Source organism: Bubalus bubalis, chromosome 11 (assembly GCF_019923935.1).
Source record: "Bubalus bubalis isolate 160015118507 breed Murrah chromosome 11, NDDB_SH_1, whole genome shotgun sequence".
NCBI classification, from domain to species: domain Eukaryota; kingdom Metazoa; phylum Chordata; class Mammalia; order Artiodactyla; family Bovidae; genus Bubalus; species Bubalus bubalis.
The window spans coordinates 74,613,078-74,638,191 of record NC_059167.1 but is presented as its reverse complement, the minus strand read 5'-3'; the positions used below and the strand labels follow the sequence as shown (position 1 = coordinate 74,638,191).

At 43.5% G+C, this 25,114-nt stretch overlaps 2 protein-coding genes across 3 annotated transcripts in view; one reads left to right on the top strand and one right to left on the bottom strand.

Moving 5' to 3' along the window:
• Positions 1-13,529, top strand: part of AVEN (apoptosis and caspase activation inhibitor) — a 193,393-nt gene extending 179,864 nt beyond the window's left edge. For both annotated transcript variants that reach the window (XM_025295977.3, XM_044925247.2), the window contains exons 3-6: positions 2,512-2,582; positions 8,979-9,074; positions 11,855-12,215; positions 13,022-13,529. In XM_025295977.3, the coding sequence (XP_025151762.1) occupies positions 2,512-2,582; positions 8,979-9,074; positions 11,855-12,215; positions 13,022-13,137 (644 nt within the window). In that variant the 3' untranslated portion in view covers positions 13,138-13,529. The remainder of the gene's footprint in view (positions 1-2,511; positions 2,583-8,978; positions 9,075-11,854; positions 12,216-13,021) is intronic.
• Positions 13,530-13,655: 126 nt separating this feature from the next.
• Positions 13,656-25,114, bottom strand: part of RYR3 (ryanodine receptor 3) — a 470,522-nt gene continuing 459,063 nt past the window's right edge. Inside the window, exons 98-104 of the mRNA XM_044925248.2 lie at positions 24,836-24,982; positions 20,649-20,783; positions 19,231-19,387; positions 18,111-18,175; positions 17,597-17,697; positions 15,561-15,612; positions 13,656-14,607 (exon numbers count right to left, since the gene is read on the bottom strand). Coding sequence (XP_044781183.2) covers positions 14,512-14,607; positions 15,561-15,612; positions 17,597-17,697; positions 18,111-18,175; positions 19,231-19,387; positions 20,649-20,783; positions 24,836-24,982 — 753 coding nt within the window. The 3' untranslated portion in view covers positions 13,656-14,511. The remainder of the gene's footprint in view (positions 14,608-15,560; positions 15,613-17,596; positions 17,698-18,110; positions 18,176-19,230; positions 19,388-20,648; positions 20,784-24,835; positions 24,983-25,114) is intronic.

Below are 25,114 nucleotides of genomic sequence, written 5' to 3'. Positions count from 1 at the left end.
AGAGGTAATTCTAGGCTATTGATAATGTCATTTTTCTCCAAAAAGGATTTACTTTTGCTTCTTTTAGTCAGAATCAGAGATTGAGTTGATTCACTCCTTTGCCAGACTTTGTGAGGCTGGCCTCTTCTCCTTCATCCCTACTTCTAAGATGTAGTTCTTAAGGGTTTCATCTAAAAGTTTTGATTTTCCAGGACTCTTCTTCACCCATGGGCCCTGAACTCCCATTTTTGTCCACCCAGTGCCATAAAACTAGTGGAAGTTCTCGGTAGTTTTACAATCTCCTGGTTATTACTTGATGCTTAATTTTTCAGTCTCTCTGTATCACTTTGGAAACTAAACTCAAAGGGAAAAGCAGTTCTAAATGTTAGACTCACCTTTTTGTGCTTTTCTTCAATCTGGGAACTTTGTCCCTCACATCCTCACTGCCTTGGTAACTGTCTAATGTCTTCAGGTAGATTTTTTGGGATGGTGGTGGGGGAATGTTCCTAGTTGTTTTCTGTAGGAGCATTGATTTCAAACAAGCTATTTGCCACTGTTGGAAACTTACCTGTATTTGAAGTTGAATATTTAGATATTAAAAATACATAGAGCATGCCTCGTTTGCATTACTGTTATCTAGGATGACAGTGGATGAGATGGTTGGCTGGCATCACCGACTTGATGGACATGAGTTTGAGCAAGCTCCAGGACTTGGTGATGGACAGGGAAGCCTGGTGTGCTGCAGTCCATGGGGTTGCAAAGAGTCAGGCAGGACTGAGTGACTGAACTGATGACTGATGATATCTATTACTGATTACATAGTATAGGATCCATGCAGTCATAGGATCATTTTTAATATAGAAGTTCACAAATATCAAAAGTAACACTATTTCATAAAATAGTCAGCTGTTTGACCAAGTTTAAAAAAATCTAGCAGATTGATTTTTTATTTATTCATGATTCATTTCATATATACATATTAGCCACTTGCATTTCTTATTCTCACCCCCTTTCCTGTTTTCCTGCTAGGTGGTTTTGTTCTGGTTAATTTGCAGAAGTTCTTTGTATGTGAGAGATAGGCTCTTTGCCTATATGTGCTACAAATGTTTATCACCGGCAAATATGGTTTGTATGACTGCTACATTATAGGGTATTTTTAAAGGTTTTTTTTTTGGTAATCTTTCTATAATCCTTTTAAAATACTGATATTGCACAAATATTTATGAAGTATCCACATATAATCACAATACATATATGTACACATGCACTTAAATATCCACATACACAGACAAGACCTTATTAATTCAGATCCTTTATATCATACTTTTGGGAGATCACATTGATTTGCTAGTGACTAATGATTGTGATTTTACCCTTCCTCATGATAAAGACTGATGTTCTTGGTCTGTTTTACCTTGAACTTGATCTTGTCAAGTGTTAGATGCTGGAAGTTTTATCTTTGTCTCTTTAATTTGGAATTCTTCCCTTCTTTTTCCCCTCTTTTAAGTTAGAAGTAAAGAATGGATTCTATGGCTAAATAACCTGAGAGATATCATAGGAGGAGGAAGTGGGCCTGTACCTGAATCTTGAAATATAAATAGGATATGAATGGGTAGAAGTGTGTGGGTCTTCAGACAAGGAAGAAGGATTAAAAGAAAAATGAGGATAGGATAGAAAATGAAGTATGTTCAAAATGTGAAAAGAAGCTGACTCTGGAGCAGAAAGTCTGAAGAAATAGGAAGTAAATGTTCATTAATGAGGTAGGACCACATTTTGGAGGATCCTGAAAGCTAGGTAGAGAAATAATTCTTTGCTTATAAATTGGCTATCCCTAACGCAATAATCAGGTAAGTACACATTTACAAAATAAGCCTTGTGTCAGGCTCCTTGTGCAGAATCATCTGTCAAGCTTGTTTATCTTGATTCATTTTCCTTTATTCCGGGAGCTCATGCTCATGCCAGCCATGCGTCATGATTCACATTGACTAATCTAAGGCACATCCTTTGGGTTTTATTTTGCATCTGACATTCTTACCAGGTGATTTTTGGAGTGATGGTTGAGGTTGGTAACCTCACTTCAAAGAGATATTTTAAGTCGTCATATTATGGGTCAATGGAGAATTGCTTTCCTTCAGTTCTGGTTTTCTCCTTCCTTTTCTACTTGCCTACACCCAAAATTATACATATCAGTTTCCTTGCATACATTATAGAGAGATGAAAATATGCTTAAAATGGGTAGATGGCCATGTCTGCAGGCCTGGACTGTTTAGCTGTTTCTCAAGTGTATAGGATGGTGGCTTATTGAGAGTTGAATAAAACAATGAATACAACTGTCAACAATATTTTCAAGTGCCCCCTACACACAGGTTGCTGTGGAAAGATGTGGACCGGGACCTTCTATCAAATGGTATCACCAAGTTTGGGATGGTCAGCTCTTCAGAAACAGCACTTTTCCTTCCAAAGGGAAATTTAGAGGACTGAGTGTTCGCCTTTGGCTTTGATATAAAGTTGTGTGCTTTTTTCTGTTCCCAGGGGACTCCTTCTCACAGTTCCGGTTTGCCGAGGAGAAAGAGTGGGATGGTGAAGCTTCATGCCCCAAGCAGGTAAGGCGAAGCTTTGTGTCGAATGGGGGTTGGCTCTTCTCAAGGATAAAGACCAGCACCTTCCGCACTGTTGTTTAGACGGAGTCTTCACATAGAGGAGAGTCTAGTACTTCGTGTACAGTTCAGTCTCAGTTACCTAAATTGCTCAGAAAGTTTTCAGGGAGCTTAAATTTTACAAGTTCTTGGAGCTGGAGTTGACCTTCATACCAGGCCACTGTGTGAACTCCTCATACAGTTCATCTGTGACTATAGTTCATACAGACTGGGTTGCAGGGCCGAAGATTATGGTTATGATTTTGAGTGGATTACCTTGCTGTATGGCCTTCCACTTTTTCCCTTTCTGTGAAAATTCCTCTTAGAATTAGTTGAGAATTCAGTTTTTTTCTCCCACACTGTTTTTGGTATTATGGACAGGGAGGCTTGGTGTGCTGCAATTCATGGGATCGCAAAGAGTCGGACACGACTGAGCAACTGAACTGAAGAGAATCCTTAACTTCGTAGTTTTAAATAACTCTTTTATCTATAATTAGGAGCAGAAAACTATAAAATAACAACAAGTATCATAGTCTTTCAATGAATCCATAAACCCCACACTCTTTATTTTCTTTGTATTCCTGCCTTATTTTCTTCCCTAAGGAGTTTTGATGATTCTCCAAGCAGAATTTCACTGATTCTTTTCATATGAGAGATGACAGGTATTCTCACCCTGTAAAAATGCACAAAGAATGAATGAGTGCTGGTTTGGCATATGCTGCCCAACCCCAGGGCTAGAGCATACTGTCTGATACAGTGATCAGACAGTCCGCCCACAGTTTCAGACAAGAGACTGAGCCGCAGACCTGCTGGGTAAGGTGTGGTCCCTTCCTCCCCATTCTGCTGTCAGCTCAGCACACACACAGTAGGTGGCTTGCACTCCCAGGTGGACTGGTGTTATGTTCAGTTGTTTGGGATGGACATTGACTTTTCAGAAAGACAGAAGCGAGGGAAGTGACTTGTAAAATAACTGCCTGTCACTTTACAAAGAGTATGTATTACAACATAGAAAAAAGTTGGAAATTAGAAATATTTGTTTTTCTTGAGTCTGTTTGGGATGTACCTGAGCAGAGACATTACTTTGTCAACAAAGGTCCATCTAGTCAAGGCTATGGTTTTTCCAGTGATCATGTATGGATGCAAGAGTTGGGCTATAAAGAAAGCTGAGCGCTGAAGAATTGATGCTTTTGAACTGTGGTGTTGGAGAAGACCCTTGAGAGTCCCTTGGACTGCAAGGAGATCCAACCAGTCCATCCTAAAGGAGATCAGTCCTGGGTGTTCATTGGAAGGACTGATGTTGAAGCTGAAACTCCAATACTTTGGCCACCTGATGCGAAGAGCTGACTCATTTGAAAAGACCCTGATGCTGGGAAAGATTGAGGGCAGGAGGAGAAGGGGACAACAGAGGATGAGATGGTTGGATGGCATCATGGACTCGATGGACATGGGTTTGGGTGAACTCTGGGAGTTGATGATGGACAGGGAGGCCTGGCGTGCTGTGATTCATGGGATTGCAAAGAGTCAGACACAATGGAGCAACTGAACTGAACTGAACTGAGTATGGTTTAGAGTTGTAGGACAAGTTAAAAACAGATTAACGGAAGAATTTAGTGAAAGCCAAATGGTTCTCATTTCAACTCCTTTGAACCATGTTGGCTAAAAGAGAACATTTTAGTTATCTTAAGATTTTCAGATGATTCTAAGGTTCTTCATTCATCAAAACACTGAGCACTTGTTATTTATTATATGTTTTATTAGATGCCCCTTTTTCAAAGATGAATGAGACAAAGCTCATGCTTGTTCACCACCCTAGGCCCCTTGCCTTATAACATAGTGGTAGATGACATGTGGTAGATGATCAGTAAATATTTAGATGATAAATGAAAAAGAATGCAACATAAGATAATTGGTATAATGCTGCTGCTGCTGCTAAGTTGCTTCAGTTGTGTCCGACTCTGTGTGACCCTATAGACAGCAGCCCACCAGGCTCCCCCATCCCTGGGATCCTCCAGGCAAGAACACTGAAGTGGGTTGCCATTTCCTTCTCCAATGCATGAAAGTGAAAAGTGAAAGTGAAGTCGCTCAGTCATGTCCGACTCTTAGCGACCCCATGGACTGCAGCCTTCCAGGCTCCTCCATCCATGGGATTTTCCAGGCAAGAGTACTGGAGTGGAGTGCCATTGCCTTGGTGGGAGAAATCTGCTTTGGACTGGTAGTGATTAAGAGTAGGAGCATGGGATGAAGACCATTTGAATGGGCCTTGGTGGATGAGTATGGTTCTGGTGGGTCCTCTCTGGGGAACAACAGGAGAATGATGAGATCTGAAAGACCAGGCTGTGGTCAGAGTTGGGAGCATAGCTGGACTGTGGTATTCTCAGAAGAGGAGGCTTCCAGGGTAGGTCTAGGCCACTTAGTACCAGCAGTTTGGTTTTCATTTTCATCTGGGGGCAGTTTAGCGTGTGGGTAAGAGCATAGCCTTCAGAGACACAATCCTGAGTGTAAATCCTAGTTCTTATCTGTAAAATGGAGCTAATCATTAAGTATAACTCAGAGTTGTCATGAGGATTAGATTGGGTTATAAATAAAAGTTCTTCTGTGCAGTTCCTGACACATGGGAAACACTCAAAATTAGCCTTTATTCCTACTGTTACTTGTTCACAAGAGTATTGTTTAGCAAGAAAATGGAAATGGCTAGATTGGACCTCCACAGTTTTGGGAAGGAGGGACTGAAGAGGTCAGAGGTTGGAGGAGGAAAAGCAGTGGGAGGATATTGTGCTGGGTAATGGGAGGGGATGTGGGCTGACAGCGTGGGGCCATGGCAGGGAAGACAGTTCCCTGCTGGATGAGACTGCACGGAGGACGAAGGAGAATATGTCACAGGCCAGACAGGAGACATAAGGACAAGAAAGATTTGCAGGGACTCTGAGGCTCTGAGCACGATGACGAGGTGAGCAGTGACAGCTGATGGAGCAGAAGAAGGCAGTCTTGACCATGAGTGTGTTGAGTTGAAGTATTAGTAGGACACGTCCCAAACTGAATTCATCACTTTGCCATCAGAACTGCTATGTGTCCCACTTCACTCCTCATTGGGTTCTCTTTATTTTTGCTTACTTGAGAGAGAAAAAGAAGAGGAGAATCTGTCTATATATCTGTCTTCTACCTATCTGTCCGTCTACCTACCTACCTGTCTGTCTGTCTACCCGATATCTGTCTACCTACTTACCTGTCTATCTGATATCTGTCTGTCTGTCTGTCTACCTACCTGTCTCTGTCTGTCTATTCCTCATGTACTTCCCTGTCCCCAGTGCAGCTGGTGACATGAGGAAGTAGAGCTGACAGAGGGTCCTGGTGAAGCCCCTGGTGAGAGCGCCCAGCACCGTGGCTGTGACTGGCCTTCATAAGTCTGTGGCTCACGTGCAGGGTGAAGGGGATGCGGCCTGGCAGTCAGGGTCCCTGCTTCAGCCATGTTGGCCCCACTTCTTCAGGGGAGTTGGTCCCTTCGATCCCTGACATTTTCAGACCTGTTCTTTGGACAGTGTGGGAACATGGGAGGAGGGAATGTTAGGTGGGAGGAGAACTTTGTAGGGTGAAAAAATAGGCCCATTATTTTTAAAAAATCATCTGAGGCTTTTTTTTTTCATTTTACTTTTCAGTTCTGTTGACTAGTGACTTGTTTATTCCATAGAGCTTCCTCAAGCACCAGCAAGCACTGGGTGACAGGTGGTGGTTCCTGAACACGTGGCTCCTAACGGCGTATATGCCCTCCCTCACTTCCCCCCAAGAGTGCAGTTCTGGATGGGACTCTGTACGTGGAAGGCACCCCAGCTTACTCCTAAGTATTGCTTGATTTGGGCACTTCCGCTGTAAAGTGGCCTTGAGTCCCCACATGTGGACAATGAGTTCTGTAGCTACTGAGGGAAGGTATAATGGTCTGATTAGAGGCTGTAAATGGAGTTTTAGCAGGTTCTTTCCTCACCAGATGGTATACCTTTACACAGACACTGAGACTAGGAGTCTGATCGAGTTCCTAGACAGGAAGGAACCTTCAGGAATAGATTCTCACCATCCAGACCGAGTTCTGTGCACACTGATGGCAGAGAAGTGGGGCGGAGGGACCTTGTTCTAATAGTCAAGGCTCGCTGTGCCCTCCCAGCGTCCAGGTCTGCAGAAGAGGAGGCACCAGGTGGCCAGGCGTCACACACGCTCCAACTGTGAGTGGGTATAGAGTTGGCCAGGTAGGTGTGGAAGCCGGGCACTCCAGGCACAGTTAACCCACCAATTACTTTACAACATGGAGCAAAAAAAAGCTAACTCATGGTGGTTATTCCAGTCAAACCTGTTTTCAAATTCACACTTTACTATTACAAGGAATTCACTACAGCTCCCTTTATGTTGAAGGCATTCAGCTTTAGCTCTTTAGGGGGCAAACATGACCAAAAAAGGGAAAGTCTTCTTATACAGTGGTGTATGATGAGGGCAGGTTCCAGGCTCTGGGACTTCTACAGGGAGACCAGGAGAAACCACTGTGCTGGGCTGAAGTGTCGTGAGGGCCTTATGGTGACGGCACCTTGTCACCTGGGCCTTGGATGGCGGGTGGGAATTAAAGACATAGGGGTCAGAGCAGCCAAAGGTCCATCATTCAGGACTCAACAGACAAGCACAGCCTGGCCGTTCCTCACATCTCACAGACTTCCTTGTTAACAGTATACCTCATAGTGTGTTGCACTTGATGTGAAAGTGGGGAGGAAGTTTGAGCACTTGTAGCTGGACCGCAGCACGTCTCAGTGGCCCTTCTCTGGAGACCTGAGAGTGGTTGGCAGCTCTGAGTGGTTGGCAGGCATGGGGGAGGGAGCAGGGGGTCTATGCAGTAGGAAGGGTGAGATTTCCGTTTTGTAATGAGGCGATTTACTCGTGTGTTACACATTCAGGATCACATTTTTCTAGTGGTCTGAGAGATTTTCTTCAAACTTCAAAACAAAGGCTGGCCGTGCTGGCCCTCATGAAGCCCTGGGTGTGCTGAGTGCAGGACCGAGGCAGGGCATGTGTGTACTGAATTTCCTGCTCTCCTGCCAGAGCTTTGTTTTCCTCCATCCTGTTCCCTAAATACTCTCTCTATTTTTAGATGTAAGTTTTTTTGTTTTTTTCCAGGGCAAGGGGCCACATCTGCTGCTGCCGGCATTGCTCCCCTAAGAGCTAGCCATCTTCAGAAAGTTTCAAAAGGGCAGCTGAAAAGCCATATTGCATTTTTCGATTGCTGTGTACTTCTGTTGTGAGGCTCAGGAGTTTGAGTGGGTCTGGATTTAGTGCTGGGGCTCTACTTGAGAACACCAGGAATGACTCCCTACCTCCAGTCATCATGAACGCATCTACCCAAGACATCCTTATAGTGGATTTGAGACTCCATGACCCCTGGGTTTTCTTCTTTGACTTGAAGTCTGTGATCACAGCAGAAGGCACAGTTCTACCTAGACCTGTGACAGTCCTTGGTGGATGAGGTGGTTGGTGGTATCTGACTCTAATGTGGTGATTTCACCCACCTTTTAGTTTTTCCCTCCACTTGGATGGCCAGGGTACCTAGAAGCAGCTGTTAGGGGTCATGAGATAATCTGGAATGCCTTCTCAAATACAGTCAATCTGTGAAGGCATTGCCTGGAAGGGACTTTGCGCCTGTGAATGGGAATGGAGTCCCAGGGAGTTTTAGTGTTGTCCTCACACATAGAGCTGCCAGCTGGAGGGTAAGTTTCCATCCCCTGATTTCTGGTTGGAAGAGAAGTGTATGCACATGGACTCCTTTGGCTATGCCTGTCAGCCCCAAGTCACTGTCGAGATAGCTCTCCACTGCTCTCCCAAAGTCCAGCCATCTGAATATGGAGGAGGTGTCCAGTTGTTTCATTAAATGCTTTGAATTTTCTCTGTAATTCCAAGAACGTCTACAGTTTCCAGATTACCATGCAGTCTTTTTTTTTTTTTTTTCCCCTTTGGCCACGCAGCGCAGCCTGTAGGATCTTAGTTCCCTGACCAGGGATCGAACCCATGCCGTCCCCCGCCCAGTGGAAGCACAGAGTCCTAACTATTGGACCCCTGGGGAATTCCCATACCATACAGTCTTGATTCGAGTGATTGCTACCCTGCTGCTACTCTGACCGCCTGAGCTGTGGCTTAAGAAGGTGGTTTTGGTTTTGCTTATCTTCATGCAGAGATGATAGAAATTAGAACCATATCAGGTGTGATTTATGATTGTATTACTCCCAGCTAAAAGTAATGGATGATTTATTTACAGTTACTACTATCGTCTTGTGCCCTTTTATTTCTGAAAGGTCATATGTAATCATCTTGATTGATCAATTTCTCTGTTTTCTATAGAATTCAGCATTTTATGTGGACTGTGAGTCATTGGTTCGAGCCCTTCAAGAATTGCCTCTCTCACTCCGGCTCAATGTTGCTGCTGAATTGGTTCAGGTAAGAACCCTGATGACATGTTGAGGCTGGTGTAAATTAGGGCAGGAGAAGAAGCAAACTGAAAAATATCTCCCTGCAGGATGTCTTGGAATCAGCTTTTCCTTTCAACAGGCTGAGGGTTTTGTATCAGATAGAATTTTGTAAAGTTTTGAGGGAGAATGAAATACTTTTCAAAGTTTTTATCCTGTTTTATTGATATATTTGGAACATTTTAAAGGATAAAATGTAATGGAATCGAATGAAATGTCAAAGTACAGAGTCTGGCTTGTGTTGTACCCAAAATGTTTATGTGCCAGGCTCTGTGTTAGGCACTCAGGTTACAGTGGTGGATAGACAGACATGGTTCTTGCCCTCATGGAGCTTAATCTGTTGGGAAAGATGGGCATTAATCCAGTTATCAAACTGCACTAAGTCCTGTGAAGGATAAGCACCATGTGCTATGGGAGTTTGTAATAATGAACCTGATCTACTTTGGTAGGGTGTAGGAATGACTTTTCTGAAGAAGTTACAAACTGAGAGCCAAAGTACAGGAACATTTGAGTTGAGATTTAAAGAAGGGTAACCCAATCAGATCTGTAATAGCAGTGCTAGGAATAATGACAACAATAACAAAGAACATTCTGGCCACAGAATGGAGAGAAGACGTGGGATTGGGGTGAGTGTGTGTATGGGGAAGTCTGCATATGCACACCCATGCAAGAGTAGAATAGATGAGGAGAGGCAAATTAAGTGGCTGTTGCATGGTTCAGGTGAGTAATACTGTAGCCTGGACCAGCAATGGTGGGGAACTGGACTTGACCAAGAACTGAACTACAAAAGTAAAATTAATAGGACTTGGTGAAATGCTGGTGATGGAGCAGGAGCAAGCAGAGAATTCTTCTGGGTGTTCCAGCTTGTGCGACCCAGTGGTGGCTAGTATCAGTGAGGCTTGGACAGAGTATGAGTTTGTTCTGAGATTTCAAAGTGAACATAATAGTAATTTGAATGTAGAAATTTATAATTCAGAATTAAGGGCTAGAAATGTAAATTTGGGGGTTACAACCAGTGTAAGGTAGGTAAGAGCCACTGAAGGGGATAAGAGAGGAAGGGTCCAACAGTTAAACCAGAAGGAACTTTGAAATTTCTTTCAGATTTGACTGGATTTTTTTTTTTTTTTTAAGTGAAACCCTGGGCAGTACTAAATAGAATGCAAGCAACTAAAATGATCAGTTTTGTTCTACAGATGAACATGATGCCAAGCTTAAACATCACCATAAACTGGTTACCCATCCAATTGCTGTTTCTATGGCACTTAACTTGCCTCAAATTTAGGGCAAGTAGAATTCAGGGCTGGGGGGACAGTTCAGGGCTGAGAAGTCGAAAGGCTGGCATTTGCCTCTGATGGGGAATCACCCTGGGGCTTCTTTAGGAACGTGTGGGCTTGTCTTACTGACAGGCCAAGTGTCACTTTCCCTCTGGGTGTCCAGAGGTGGTTAGAGTTTGGACATACTTGGTTTGGTCCCATACAATGAGGAATGGTTAACAGGACCTCATTGGGGTGAAGGTGATGGGGACCCCAGGACTGAGGAGAGAAACGGGGTGAAGTGTTATGAGAAATCCAAAGTGAAGGATGGCACCCCTGAAGAGGAAAGATATAAAGTAATTACAGGAACTTTGAAATTAAAATACCATCCCTCCCCCGTTATGCAGAACAGTTATTCTCAACTGTGTCTGTACCTTACTCACCTGGGGAGTGAACAGACAAAAACCATGCTGGACAGCCAGTCCAGACCATCTGAGTGATCACAAGATTAGAACCGGGGCCCACAGCCCAGCTTCAGCCTGCATACTGACAGTGCTGGGTGAGTGTTCAAGTTCACGTGGGAGGCTGTACTGTCTCAAAAGCCCTGAGGAGTTATTAGCAAACTGGATCTGCTCAGGATGCTTAAATGTACAAGTAAGGGGACAGTGGCTCCAAGAGCAGCTGAACCTCCTTTTGAACCTACCCGACGGCTGCCAGGCTGGTCACCCCAGTCTTCCCTCCAGAACTGTGGTTCTCAGTCTTCTTCTACATTACAGTCACCTGGGGGGAGGGTCTAACTCTATTAAATTACAACATGTAGAAAAGTGCACATGTAAATCTTTATAACCATGGAATCACCATCTAGATCAAGAAACAGAATATTGCCCCCGCCCAGAACCACCCCCACCGCACCCAGCCCTGACCCAAGGCAGTACTTTCCTAAAACCACGATTCTGACAAGAGTTAGTTTTGCCTGTTTGGGGAGTTTTTACAAATGTAATCAGATAGAATGTTTTCTTTAGTGTCTGGCAATTTTTCTCACGAATGACCGCTAGTAACATTATTTTTCTTCTTAGTGAATGTGTCCCTTCACCTCTGTATTTGTGCATTTTAGTACGATGAACAGATCTGATTTACTTATTACTCCTCCATGCCTTTTACAGACGTCTGCCTCGTCACAGGCGTAAGAGTGTATTCACATAGACCTGTGGTTCTGTCTGATCTCAGGCCAGTGATGGGAACGCACGGGCCTTTTGATTTCGGCTCTAATCTGGTTAGCACAAGGCTGAGGTGGACGTGGTGGGGAGGTGTCCCATATTTACCCCTATTAATTAGAAGGGGTGCTGGGGCAAACCTGGATGGAGACACTTCGTGACCTGCCTGTCTGAACTGAATTTCCTACTCCACAAAGTCTGATGGCTTCCTCTGCTTTAGTTCTTGCTTAAGCAAATAGGGCAGGACTCACAGTTTTAACTCAGATATTGTGCTTCTCTTTCAGACTGCTCTTCCTTTAGAGCTCCCTCAGGTGAAACCAAAGAGAAATAACGATGGCAAGGGACTAGGGATGCAGCTAAAGGGGCCCTTGGGGCCTGGAGGAAAGGGGTCCCTCTCTGAGATGAAATCCACCACCGCTGGCTTCCCCGTGTACCCGGGTAAAGACGGCCCAGGATCGGGTTCTTCCAAGGGTTCTCAGAACCCCACTTCCCTGCTGCAGTTGGCAGCAGATCATTTGGAAGAAGAGCTAGATCTGCTGCTTAATTTAGACGCGCCTGTGAAAGAGGGAGGCAACATCTTATCAGACCAGACAGCTCAGGACCTGGAATCCGAGAAAAGTGGGGAGGTGGTCCAAGAAGCAGCAGGTATGGTTTTTATTTTATTCCCCACCCATCTTCTTGATTCTGGTGTTTTTCTGAGCATAGCTTCACCTCCGTCACATCCCCACACATCTTCATCGGTGTCTGCCATCGATCTGGCCTCGTTCACTGACATCTATTTCTGTGCTCACATCTCCGCTTCCCCCTGAGCTGACCTTTCTGACATTGTTCTCACTCGATAATACTGGCCTTCCAAAGCTGCTACCTGCCTGATTGCAATCTTAAACCTGGGGCTACAAATTGAACTCATGCTATAAAAGGCATTTACAGCCTTGTGGCCTCAGCTGTGCAGCCGCAGACCTTTTAATCGACTGTCTGAACAGGCCTATGGACCAAGTCGGTGTGCTTCTCGCTTGCTATTCCGCTTTTGTTTAAAAAGGAGGAGAGTTCCTCACATGCCCGTTCTGTGAGACGGTGGCCCATCTGACAGGGAGAGGCCTAGTGACTGCCCCATCCATACACTGCCCTTAGGACCCTCTGATGGCTTGTCAGGATCGCTGCTTAGTAAAAAGGAAACAGAGCTATTGGTCTTTAAAAAGAAAAAAAAAAAACCTCATGAACTGTGAGATTCACCATTCAAATCAATAGAAGAGCAAATCTACCCCATTTATGAATGTGTTTAGGTATTGTTGGATCTTCTTAGGGAGTAGGCACAATGACAGAATGTTTTCTCTTACCGGGAGCAAAGTAACAACTTGGTTGATTTCTAGCATGGATCAAACCCCAGGGAAGCATTAACCCTCAATTCTGAGACTAACGTGAAGTTGTTAACGTTGCGTTTATTTTCTTAGGACCTGCAAACCCATCTGTGTTGGAGGAAAAGAACGTGACCTCGGGGCAACCAAGTATATCCAGAAATGTTACCGAGGAAGAGCTTGAAGACTGGTTGGACAGCATGATTTCCTAATGACAAGGAAAGAAAGGGAAAAAGAGAGAGGGAAAAGAAAATGAAAACTGCCTGAAGTCAATTTTGGTTGCCTTGTAAGGGTGTGCAGGCCCAAGGCTGTCCTACAACAGCTGGTTTACAAGCAGGGCCCCAAGCCCATGTGGCCATCACGCTTAGCACAGTAGATGCCTTCCTCCATGTTCAACAACACCTGAAGTGGACATTTAAGAGGCTCGCTACATTTGTTCTCTGGCTTTAGTAACTGAATAGATGTCTTAAGGGCAAGAGATGTTTCGGCCCTTGTTTCCAATTTCTTCCTCTGTGTGTTTACAGCATAGCAGGTGCTGCTGATGAGGAGAAGAGAGCTAAGCAACCAGGCATGCATTTGGCCAAAATAAACACTGGTCTGTAGATTTTCTTTTTCTTTCTTTCTTGTGTGGGGAGCTGTGTGCTATTTGTTACTCCCATGTCCCTTTCCCTGCAGTCACAGGGTGGTTGGGAATCATCCAGAAGGCGGTTCATTACAAGAGGCCAAGCCGTGGAGTGGTGTGTATGACTTTATTGCAGTGGGCACTTCATGTTACTTAAGGAGATTCACCTAAATAGAGCAGCTCCACTACTTACAAGGGACCATAAAGCGTTGCTCAATTTGGCTTAAGGTTGAGATTTTTTTTTTTTGAATTTTCAGTACAGTACTTCTAATAACAGCAATTGGTAAGCTGTTACTGAAAAAAAAAAATGAATAACTTTTCAAGTGCAGTTTCATAAAGTAAGAGAAGATCAACACAACTGATTAATGGAACTGTCCATCTTGAACATAAACATAAAAAACTTGCATAGCTATATCTAAAGAGGTTTTTAAGGCACTTAATCGATATTTCAGTGTCGACAAAGTGGTGGTTTCTTGTTTGTTTTTTTTTTTCTATTTCTTTAACTGCTTAAAGCTTTTCAAGCTGATTCTGGATACATTCACTAGCAAGTACCATGGGAAAAATTAGACTGCAGTTAAAATGATTTTTTTTTTTTGTAGCTCAGACCATGAATCACTAGTGGGCTACTGTCACATGGCATTCAAGTGTTTAAAATTCCAGGTATTATGCATCTAAAACCCTACATCTCCAGCCCTTCCCTCCGTGGTGTCATCCCAGCATACATGAAGACTGTCCACTAGAGCTTCCTTGATGCTGTGCCATCCTTTTAACATTTTGACAGGTCATCTCCCACAGTGTAAGTAAGTCCATTAGGTACAAAAAGCCAAGTCAATTCCAAAATATCACAAATGTGTAATGAACTCTTCCTTGTACGGGAGGCCTTTAGGAAATGTCACTTTTCCAGTGTGTTGCAGAATTGTAAGAGAAGGATTTTATTATGGTGGAGGCTTCTTTCATTTCCCGTTTATCCAAGCTGATCTTCATATTGCTTCCGGAAGCAGTCACCAGCTGGGAAGAAATCCCAGCACCTTTCTTGGTACATCTTCCAGACATAAGATTCCTGAAATAGTGAGAACCAACCACAGTAAGCTGAAACCCAATTTATTTTCCGTCTCTGTGTCTCCCTTTGGGAATACTGATGTGGATAAGTATGAGGCCCAACTGGCACATTCTTTCTTGCTCTATTCCCAGCCAACCCCCCACCCCCAGGCTATTTTGGGAGCAAGAAGTCATTTCTCCCTCCTGACCACCACCTCCCCCCCACCATCCCAAACAAAAAACCCCCAGTGAAACCAACTCAATGATTGCCACTAAAAATACTTAAAGATTTAGCACTGAGTTGATTCCACATCATTTGTAACTGGGAGGAGGCAGAATGTATGATGAGCGCACGCTGAGTGCCCACTGAGGCCGGGGCCGGGAGAGCCGAGGCTAGATATGGGTGCCAGTTGCCTTTAAGTATCTGAGCCATGACGTTTTCCTACAACGCCAGTAATGTTTGAATACTCGGTAACCTACCTTTTCCTCCCATTCTCTGCCTTTATGTTTCTTGTTCATACTTAGCCACAGAATCCCTCTGATGCACACTCTGTCACACCCACCCCTTCGCATCCCTGAGTCACCCACATAGGAGGTCGTTGTCTTCCTCGTGCTGTCTCTCCCACCGTTTTACTCTGAGGCGCCTGCTCTTTGCTGCACTGCCCACTCCGCTTCACATTGTCTTTTTCTCTGTTAACATTCTCCCCACCTCCAGTTATTCGACTCAGAAGCAGCAACCCTAAGGGCTTAGCAAACCCCAGTGTGTGCTGGGAAGGATAACCAGGGGGCCTTTTGAAACAGATGGGAGTTGCCTTAAAATTTGTCTTTGAAATTCACAAAGAGATGGTATAACCATGCAGGAAGCAGTGGGGAAATGCACAGAAGAGACGGATGGGGTCATTTCTCTACTGAGTTTTGACTTTTAGGAAGGGGAAACCCTAACACAGGGGTGTGATTCTGTTGGATATTTCTCACCTGTCCCGTGTGCTCTGTCTCATCTTTGTTAATCAAATACATGAGGAAGAACCTGGAACGAGGAAAAAAGCTTGAACGACCGAGGGAAAGACAGTATTAGATACTTTGGTTAGAAAACTAAAGTTCACTTACTCAAGTGAACTGGAGAGAGGATCAAGCATGTTGTTTAGCATCGTGTTGACCACTGTACCTTTCGGAATTGGGGAACTGTGGCGTGACAACATACACCATTATTTTCTAATAATAATATACATAAATCTCAAAATGAGCCTTTCTGTGAAAAGAGGTCCTTTTTACTATCACCAAACCTTGAGCTAAGATCACTTCTGAGGAAGCATTTGTAGCTACCATTTCACTGTTTTTTTAAAAAATCCTAATATGAACAATAAAATGGTAGCCAAAACTCTAACCATATAATTTTTAGTTGGCCAGTGTAGTTTCACTTGCTCTAACCAGGAGGCTTGTGTCTAAGGTTTGAGTATGTCTGGAACACAGAATCATGGGAGGCTGGGGCTGGCCTCTTCGCTCACATTATGCAATCTCAGAGACAGCATCCGAGGAAATCGGCCTGTGCCCTTCAGGAAAATGACCGTGAGGCTGGTGAAAGGAAGAGAAAGCATAAATAGCATCCTTGGGAGGGTGAGGAGAGCGTGAGCCCCAGATTTTGAGTTCTCCCAGGATATTCTTAGGTTTATAGACTCAGATTGTGGCCCACAGTGAAGCAATAACTACTTTCCATCCTTTTATCAGATTAAGAAAGGAAACGTGACCAGTATCTTGTCATATAGGACATTATTGCTTTCCTAGCACATTTAATTCACAAAGCACAATTTTCAGGGGCGGGGCAAAGTTTTAAACATGAGTAAGACTGGTTCTCTCCCCTCAAGCTTGCTAGCGGTGGGGCACAGAGAAAATACACTATTATGTACAGAGTGCCATGGGAAGTACCTTCAGGAGTCCCAACTGTTCTCTCTCCACGGGCCTGAGATGAGCCACAGGCTCACCTTTTCTAGAAGTACATCCATCCTGATCACCTCCATGAAGATGCAGACAACAGTGAACACTCATGGTTTGAGGAAAGGTATGCCCAAGTGATTTTTTTTTTTTAAACCTGTGTTTCTGTCTTAAACTCATTTTAGCAGAAAGGTATCATTACTTCTCTTTGACAATAACCTCCCTCAGTGGCGAGGCCCATTCTATCCTAAAGAAAGATTAGGGTTTTCTAAACAATAAAGGGTAGACACAGAGGGGAAGGGCCAGGCCAGTTAGCAGAGCCCAGGAGTTTCTTTTCTTGAAAATGATGATCACTTACAGAATCTGAATTGTCAGGGGATGTATATTCCCTACAAATTCTGTAAGTTTCCTAGGCAGTTTGTGGCACACAACAGACTGAATACCTTCTGCCCGAATGAGATATTTATTATTTACCTACTGGGTGCCAGGCCTCGGGTGCTGGGATACAGCAATGTGAACACACACACATCGTAAAGAAACCCAGCCTAGAAATTAACCCTGGAATCCAGCATCGTGCACGTCAGGGGCCGCCTTGACAAGAGCAAATAGGAATTGGTGGGGAGGACGGCCAACTGCAGGGGAGAGTGAGTGAGTTCTAAGGAGAGTGGGGGAGAGAGAGAAATTGGAGACTGTGAACAGGCACACTTTTCCATTTTTTCTGGAAGAGAAGGAAGAGTGGGGCCATAGCCTTTTTTCTTTGTTTAGGATTAAAAAATATTATAAGGTGCTAGGAAAAATCCCCAAGAGACAACCTGCTGGAGCTAACAGGACCTTGGGAAGGGATAGGATCTAATTCCAGGTGGAGAAACAGTCTGCACACATCTAGGAAAACAGGAGAGGCAGGGTATATGGCAAAGATACGGCTCATGGGGACTCTTGCAAGTTCTTTCCTGATTGCTCCTACTTTCCAGAGACCAAGGAGGAAAAGACATTAGCAGAGCGTGAACTGTAAGACGTAAACTGCATTTAACTCACTGCTCTTCCCCCCAACCCTGTCACCTCTGCTGACCAAGGATACTCACAGGTAGTTGGCTAAGTTGTGCTCTTGCAGGGTGTGTGTTTCAAAACCATGAGGCGTCGTGTCAAAGTAGTCATTGCCAATCCCACAGATGAAACATTTAGTCTGAGAAAAATAACAGAAAAGGCGTGAGTAGGCGTGACATTACAGGCAGTTGGAAAAAGGGTGATGATCTCTGAATTGAGAGATGCTGAAAAATATTTCCCTTTTGTGCTTCAGGCTATTAGTCACCTACTCCACAGTGTCACGTACCTAGCTTCTGGCTAGCGGAGGGTACCTGCTCTCTCCCAAGCCTGGGGCATGACAGAGGTGGCAGGTGGGAGGAGGGTAGGGCAGAGAGGGTGGAGCAGAAGAAATGCCCAGAGCTGGTGGATGGGCACAGATAAAAGGACAGGCATGGAAAACAAAGTTGGGTAGTAGTTTTGCCTAGGGCTGAGGAATAGCAGAACCTATTGTTTAAACAATCCATTTGCTGTTAGATACAAATATGGAGTTGGGATTAGTAGAACAGTAGGTACCTCCATATCCTCTCGTACTTGTTCCTGCTGGTCTCTCAGCTCCCCAAAAGCATCAATAATAAGACCTGGAATTTTAAATATGAAAACAGAATGCTTTGCATAACCTGTCTAGTAGTTCAGAGTAGAGGCCACTTTGTTTAAAAAATAAAAAGGGGAATTATGAAGCTGAATGATACAATTAAACCAAAATCAGAAAAATAACAAAACCCACTTGTGTTTTCAGATGCTGCATCCTGGTTAATCATTTTTCATGGTTCCTCTTACTCTACCTCTCTGCAATATATGATGCTAACTACTCACTCCTCCTTGACTCTTTCTTCTCATCCTTCCTCCCTTGTCTTGCTGTTTGCTGGGCTGTTCCTTTTCTGTCTTCCTTATTGGCTCTTCCTCTTCTAGCCCCTTAGGCACTGATGTGTATCAATCGGGGTTCCTCCTCAGCTTTTTTGCTTTTGTTTTTGGGAAATCTCTACACCCACATCTTCAACCACCACCACTAATGGATCCCATTTCTTTTATTTTTGCATTCATTAATACTTATTTTATGTCTTTATGTAATATTTTTACCTCATACCATTCCTGATTTGTCTCCTAAAAGACCTATTAGAGTTAACTGCTTGTTGGTCCTCAATACCTCTATGGCTCATAGGTCTCTCGACTTGTCATGACTTAAACTAAATCTATCACTATCGTTCTCTAATTCCTGACAAGCTACTAACATACCAGTACCTCTCCCTGCCAAGAAGGAAAAAACATGTCACACACTCACAGCTCCTCTTTCTGCTCCTTCCCCACCCTACTGCCTGGGAGGTAAATGATCAGGACAGAAATCATGAGGGCCCATACTAACCACAGGAGATATTTAGGAAGCAGAATAAGATGGAAATGATCAGTTCAGATTTGGCAGTGAAGGAGGGTGGTCCTCTGCAAGGATGTTCAAGTTTCTGGTATCGCTGCCTGGATATATCTTTGGCCTTCTATATAGTAGATGTCTAGAAATGTCTTGTTTGAATTAACAAGTGAATGCACAAACCTCTTTACATAAAACAATTAAGTGACAGATGCAGAAAGGTAAAGAGAACTAGACTGAGCCCCGTGCATACAACATAACTGGTAAGCATACCTTGGATGATGGCTAGCAGGATGACAATGACGAAAAAGAAGAAGGTAATGTCAAAAACGATGCGATACATTTCATACGGGTCCCCAGCAGGGTCTTCAATTTCATCACCAATGCCACCTCCAGCTCTCACTCCCACGTACATGTGGAACAGGTAACACTAGAGAAGAAAATCATGGCAATTTGAGTAAAAGCTGCAGAGTTTCATTTGTTGTTATGGAGATGGTCTGATCATTCATGTAATTAAAAATATGACAGCCCTGAGGCAGGAGAAGGGTACGCTTCACAATAATATTCATACCACCAACTCTGGGCTTGCACCCTCTGGTGTCTATAAAGATGGAAAGATTGCTGTTCCATGTAGCCTTTAAAAGATATTTTTTGCTCCTTTTCTAAAAAACAGTTTTGAACTACTGGACACACACGTGAGAATTCACTCTAGGCATGTATAAAAGGACTTTAGGCTTTGAGGAGGATGGCATAGGGCAGATATGAATTTTATCTCATTTAATTTTAAAGTCCTAGCCTCCAGGAAAAGGTTGCTCTCCTCCTGCGTTCTCCACACACCTAGGAGCACAGGGCTCCCCAGAGCATCTCCTCCCAAGCTGCATGCATGCACCAGGTAGGGCTCATAGACCAGGCTGCCTCCTGTCCCTCCTCCTGACTGGCTGTGATGGGTTCAGGATGCAAGTGTGGGAGGCAATCTTCGGGCTGGTAAATAAAAAACCAGGGGCAGCACAGAGCCTGGGCGGGCCACACTGGGGCTTCAGCAACTGTAGTGTTGCAGTGTCATGGGTGCTTGCCCTGAGAAGGTATATGGAGGGTTTTTAGCCAAAAAGTGCCTCTGTTTTCTGGAGAAATGATCACAGTGGGGGCAGAGGAGCAGTGTACTGTCACTGGTCTCTAATACACACATTCTTTTCCTGAAATCTGGTCCCTATAAATGTCTAGAGATGCTGCTGCAGCTAGGCCCTTCTAGCCCCGCAGAGGCTGCCCTGAAAGGACCCTGCTGCCCTGACCTGATCCCACTGCTGTGACATTTTTCAGATGACATGTGTTCTGAAAGAAGGCCCACTGGCTTGCTGAAATACACTGAGCACCAGGTTCATGGGATTCTTTGCTCCCAGCTCTCAAAGGCAAAGAATCCAAACTTGACTTCCGTGAGATACAGACATAGGTTAACTCACATCTTCACCACACACAAATGTGGATAGATGACCCACCTACCTGTGTGCTTCTCCTTCCACCTGGACCCAGACAAGTGGCATATTCCAGCACTTCTGTCTTTCCAGGGCCCGCCTCGCTTTTGGACCAGACATCGGTATTCTGTTCTCATCTCTGTCATGCTCTGTCTCCACGCTGCCACTCTGCCCACAGCCCTTCTCCCCCTGCCAGGCTGGGTGACCCTGCAGGGAACTCACCGTCATCATGTCATCACACTTCATGTCGGGCTCGTCATCGTCTTCACTTTTGTTGTAGAACTTGCGGAAGAAGTTGAATGCCACCACAGTATAGAGATAAACCACCACAGCCAGGAGACCAACGGTCAGGACCAACTGGGAGCAAAGAGAGAGAGGGAAGAGGAAGTGGGTCTTCACTTTAAAAGGCTGGTGGGAGACTCCAAGAAACCAGGAAAGTGGAATGATGAGGGGACGGGAACAGAGGCTGTGACGCTCCAGATGCTGAGAGATGAGACCAGAGAAGAAAAACAGGCTTGTCGGGAGAAGAGTAATGATGAGCTCTCACGCACTAAATTGGGTCCCTGAGATTCATATGTTGAAGCCCTAATCCTCAGCACCTCTGAATGTGACTGCATTTGGAGACAGGGCCTTTAAAGAGATGATTTAGGGCCTTTAAAGGGGTGATTAAGTTAAAATGAGGCTCTTAGGGTGAGCACTGCTCTAATCTGACTCGGTTTTTTTTAACAAGAAGAGAAGGTTAGGACTCAAGAGAGATACCAGGTATGCACTGAAGCATAATAAAGTGAAAAAGCTGCAGGCCACGGAGAGGGGCCTCAGGGAAACCAAGCCCCCACATCCTGATCTTGGACTTCCAGCCTCCAGAACCGAGAGGAAATTGATGTCTGTTGTCTAAGCTTCCAGTCTTGAGTACAGTAAGCCCCCTAGGTACGAATGAGTTCTATTCCATGAGGGTATTTATAAGTCCAACGAAGTTCGCCTAGATAGCCAACTAACACAACTGGCTATATAGTACTGTACTGTAACAGGTTTAGAATACTTTTCACATAAATAATACATAACAAACACAAAAAATAAGACATTTTCAATTTTACAGCACCTTGAAAAGTACAGTGGACAACAGCTGGCACACAGGGCACACCGTATGTAGGGGACTTGCTGTATATTGCAACAACGGCCTGGGCAGACTAACGCCTGGGGTGCTGCACAGGGGCACGTGTAAACCACGTGGGACGGAAGGATGAGAAGAGCCTTTGGTTTTTTACAGAGAGAGCAATGACCTGAAGCTTCATGATGTAGCTGCTTTTTATTTATTTGTAGTTGACAATGTTGGTTAGTTTCGGGTGTACAGCACAATGATTCAGTTATACACATACCCCCATACATATCCTTTTTCATATTCTCCCTATAGGTTATTACAAAATAGTGAGTATAGTTCCCTGTGCTATAAAGTGAGTCCTTGTTTATATTTTATATGTAGTTGTGTGTATCTGTTAATTCCAAACTTCTAATTTATCCTTCCCTACCCCCATTGGTAACTAAGTTCTAATGCTGCTTCTAAAGAAACTGCATGAAATTAACACATTTGTAAATCAACTATACTTCAATAAAAAGAATAACTGAGTCACACTGCTGTACAGAAGAAATTAACATGACACTATAAATCAGCTATACTTCAATAACATTTGTAAAAAATGGAAACTACAGATTCCTTGGGCTGGTGAGTATCTATCCCCACATCACAGTATTTCATAACGAACCATGAACTGGGTAACTGTCACAGCTTTGCTCAACCATAAAAATTCTTACAGTAACTTCAGAGTGACATCTTTCATAATGAAGAAACCTACCTTGGACCTTTGCTGGAGTCATAGGGCCTGTTTGTTTCCTGGCTTTTAGGAAGCACCATAAATGAGGACTACAGAAGACCTGCTCATCTGGCCTACGCCAGGGAATAGGTGTTGGGCTGCATTTGGTGAAGATCAACAAGATAAAATCTTTGCCCTTAAGTTGCTACACAGAAGGAAGCGGGCAAGAATAAGTACCAGAACTGACGTATTCAGTGACTTCTTGAACAATGGATTTAGTAACATATCTTAAATAGCAGACTTCACAGACAGAAGTGCTAAAATGCTCTTGGGTGAAATACTTAGCCTCTCTTGAGTCTCAATTCTCTTAAGTGAGTATAACATCTACTTTGGTTGTGAGCCTGTTGCAACACTTGGCACATGGTACAAGCTAGGCACATTTTTTAAAAACCATCTTGTCAGAGTTTAGTCAGCAAGCCCATATAAAAAAAATGATTGTTTATACTTTTCATTTAAGGTGTACTTTTGCTGTATAATGCCACTAAGCCAAATCAACAAAATGTAAGCTTTCAATATCTGAGTAAAGGGGAAGAAAATAATTCTCTTCATAAAAAAACAAAACAAAACAAAACAAAAAACACATATTGGAGAACTGACATTCCATAAATCACATTTTGGGAGAGGCCACTTTTATAGGATAAAACTTCCCAAGACACACATGGAAAAATAATACACAATGCTATTTCTCTCCAGATCCTATAAGGAAGAATTTACCGCTCTAAGCAAACATCTGTATCACCGGTTCTGTTATCACCTCCCCAAACTTTTAGCTTTTGTGGCCGCAAATGTCTGTCTCTACCTTCCCTCCATTCTTTTTAGTGTCAACCAAGAAACAACCAAGAAACTGTTGCAGCTACCAGAAGCCTAGAAGAAATAAACCATCATCATATCTGATGATCTAGCACCCTTTCATTTTAGAACACTTAAAAGTTAATTTAACTTTTTTTTCTGGTTGGAATTTTCATTTTTTTAAGGTGTGCAATGTGATGACAATATATGCATACATTATAAAATGATCACCGTGCTCAAGTTAATGAAGACGTCCATCATCTCACAAATTTCCTGTATGTGTGTGTTGAAAACACTGAAGAGCTACTTTCTAAGCAGATTTCAAGTATACAATTCAGTAGCTTTAACTGTAATCACCATACTTTACTTTAGACCCCCAATTTATTTATTTAATAACTAAATAGATAATTTATTTAATAAGTAAAAGTTTGTACTTTTTGACCAATACTGCCATTTCCCCCAACACCCCTGGTAACTACTGCCCTACTCTCTGGTTCTAGAAGTTTGACTTGTTTATTATTTCACATAAAATGACACCATATTGTATTTGTCTTCCTGTGTCTGGCTTATTTCACTAAGCATAATGCCCTATAGGTTCATCTATGTTGCTGCAAATGACAAAGCTTCTTTTTTACAGCTGACTGATATTCTGCTCTATGTCCAGAACAAATTTTGTTTATCCGGGATGGATATAGGTTGTTTTCATATCTTTGCTGTTGGGAATAATGCTGCTATGAGCATGGGAATATAGATATCTCTTCAAGATACTGATTTCATTTCCTTGAGACAGAAATATATACCCAGAAGTGGAACTGCTGGATAATATGGCAGTTCTATACTTAATTTTTTGAGGACTTGTCATACTATTTCCTATAATGGCTGTAATTAACTTCACCTTCTTTTCTCCTTTCTCCTAGAAAGATTTAGAGATGTGAGGGAATATGTCTCAGTCGTGGATTTGCACTTAATGAGGAGTAAAATGCTACGGAGTTTGTTGACAGGAGGAGCCATTTGTGAATTTTAATGAAGGGATTGACCCTGACAGTTCTGTAGTAGACAGACTGGATACTGATGAGACTGGATATAGAGCAATGACTATACAGATATATATAGACATACACACATACATGTATATATAGCTATGTATGTCTGCCTATAGCTGTATATATGCGTGTAGATAAATATCTATGGTGCTTCCCTGGTGCTCAGACAGTAAAGAATCTGCCTGCAATGCCAGAGACCCGGGTTTGATCCCTGGGTCAGGAAGATCAAAACAATGGCAGCTCACTCCAGTATTCTTGCCTGGAGAATTCTATGGACAGAGGAGCCTGTCGGGCTACAGTCCATGGAGTTGCCGAGTCGGACACAACTGAGCAACTAACACTTTCACTTTCATAGATACCTGTCACTGGTTCTTAATTGGAAGTAGGCTACAGTCATGTGGTCACAAAGAGTCAGACATGACTGAGCGACTTCACTTCCATACTTCCATCAGAAGTACCTAGTGACTTTTCTAAGTACATACATTGATCTAAATGTTAAAGGTCTCTGAATCAAAGTCTTCTTCCTTTTAATTGGCTGCGATTTTGCAAAACCAATCCCTATTCATTCAAGCGTTTGACCACGAAAGGCGCGTTATACACTACAACACATATCTTCCTGTCATACACTAGTGTACTACCTGTTATTGGTGATGATTTTTCCTATCCGTATCTTGGTCCCTCCCATTCTGCACCAGTATAAACCCCATACCTGTTTGCCATTGTGAGTGACAGAGGACAGAATAGTCCTCAGAGTCTTGAAGCCCATCGCGATATCCAGAAGATGAGCAGCGAAGAAAAAGTTGTTGTAGTGGCCCAGGACTGACATGGTCGTGTACCAGGCGAGGTAGAGAAAGGACTGGGGAGTGGAAGAAATTGAGCAGCTTTTCAGGCATTCATGAAACCCACTTTTTCTCATCTTGGGCTGTGAACTGACCCAAGAATTGCCAAGTGATCCCCCCCCCTGCCTTATACTATTGCATGAGAGAGA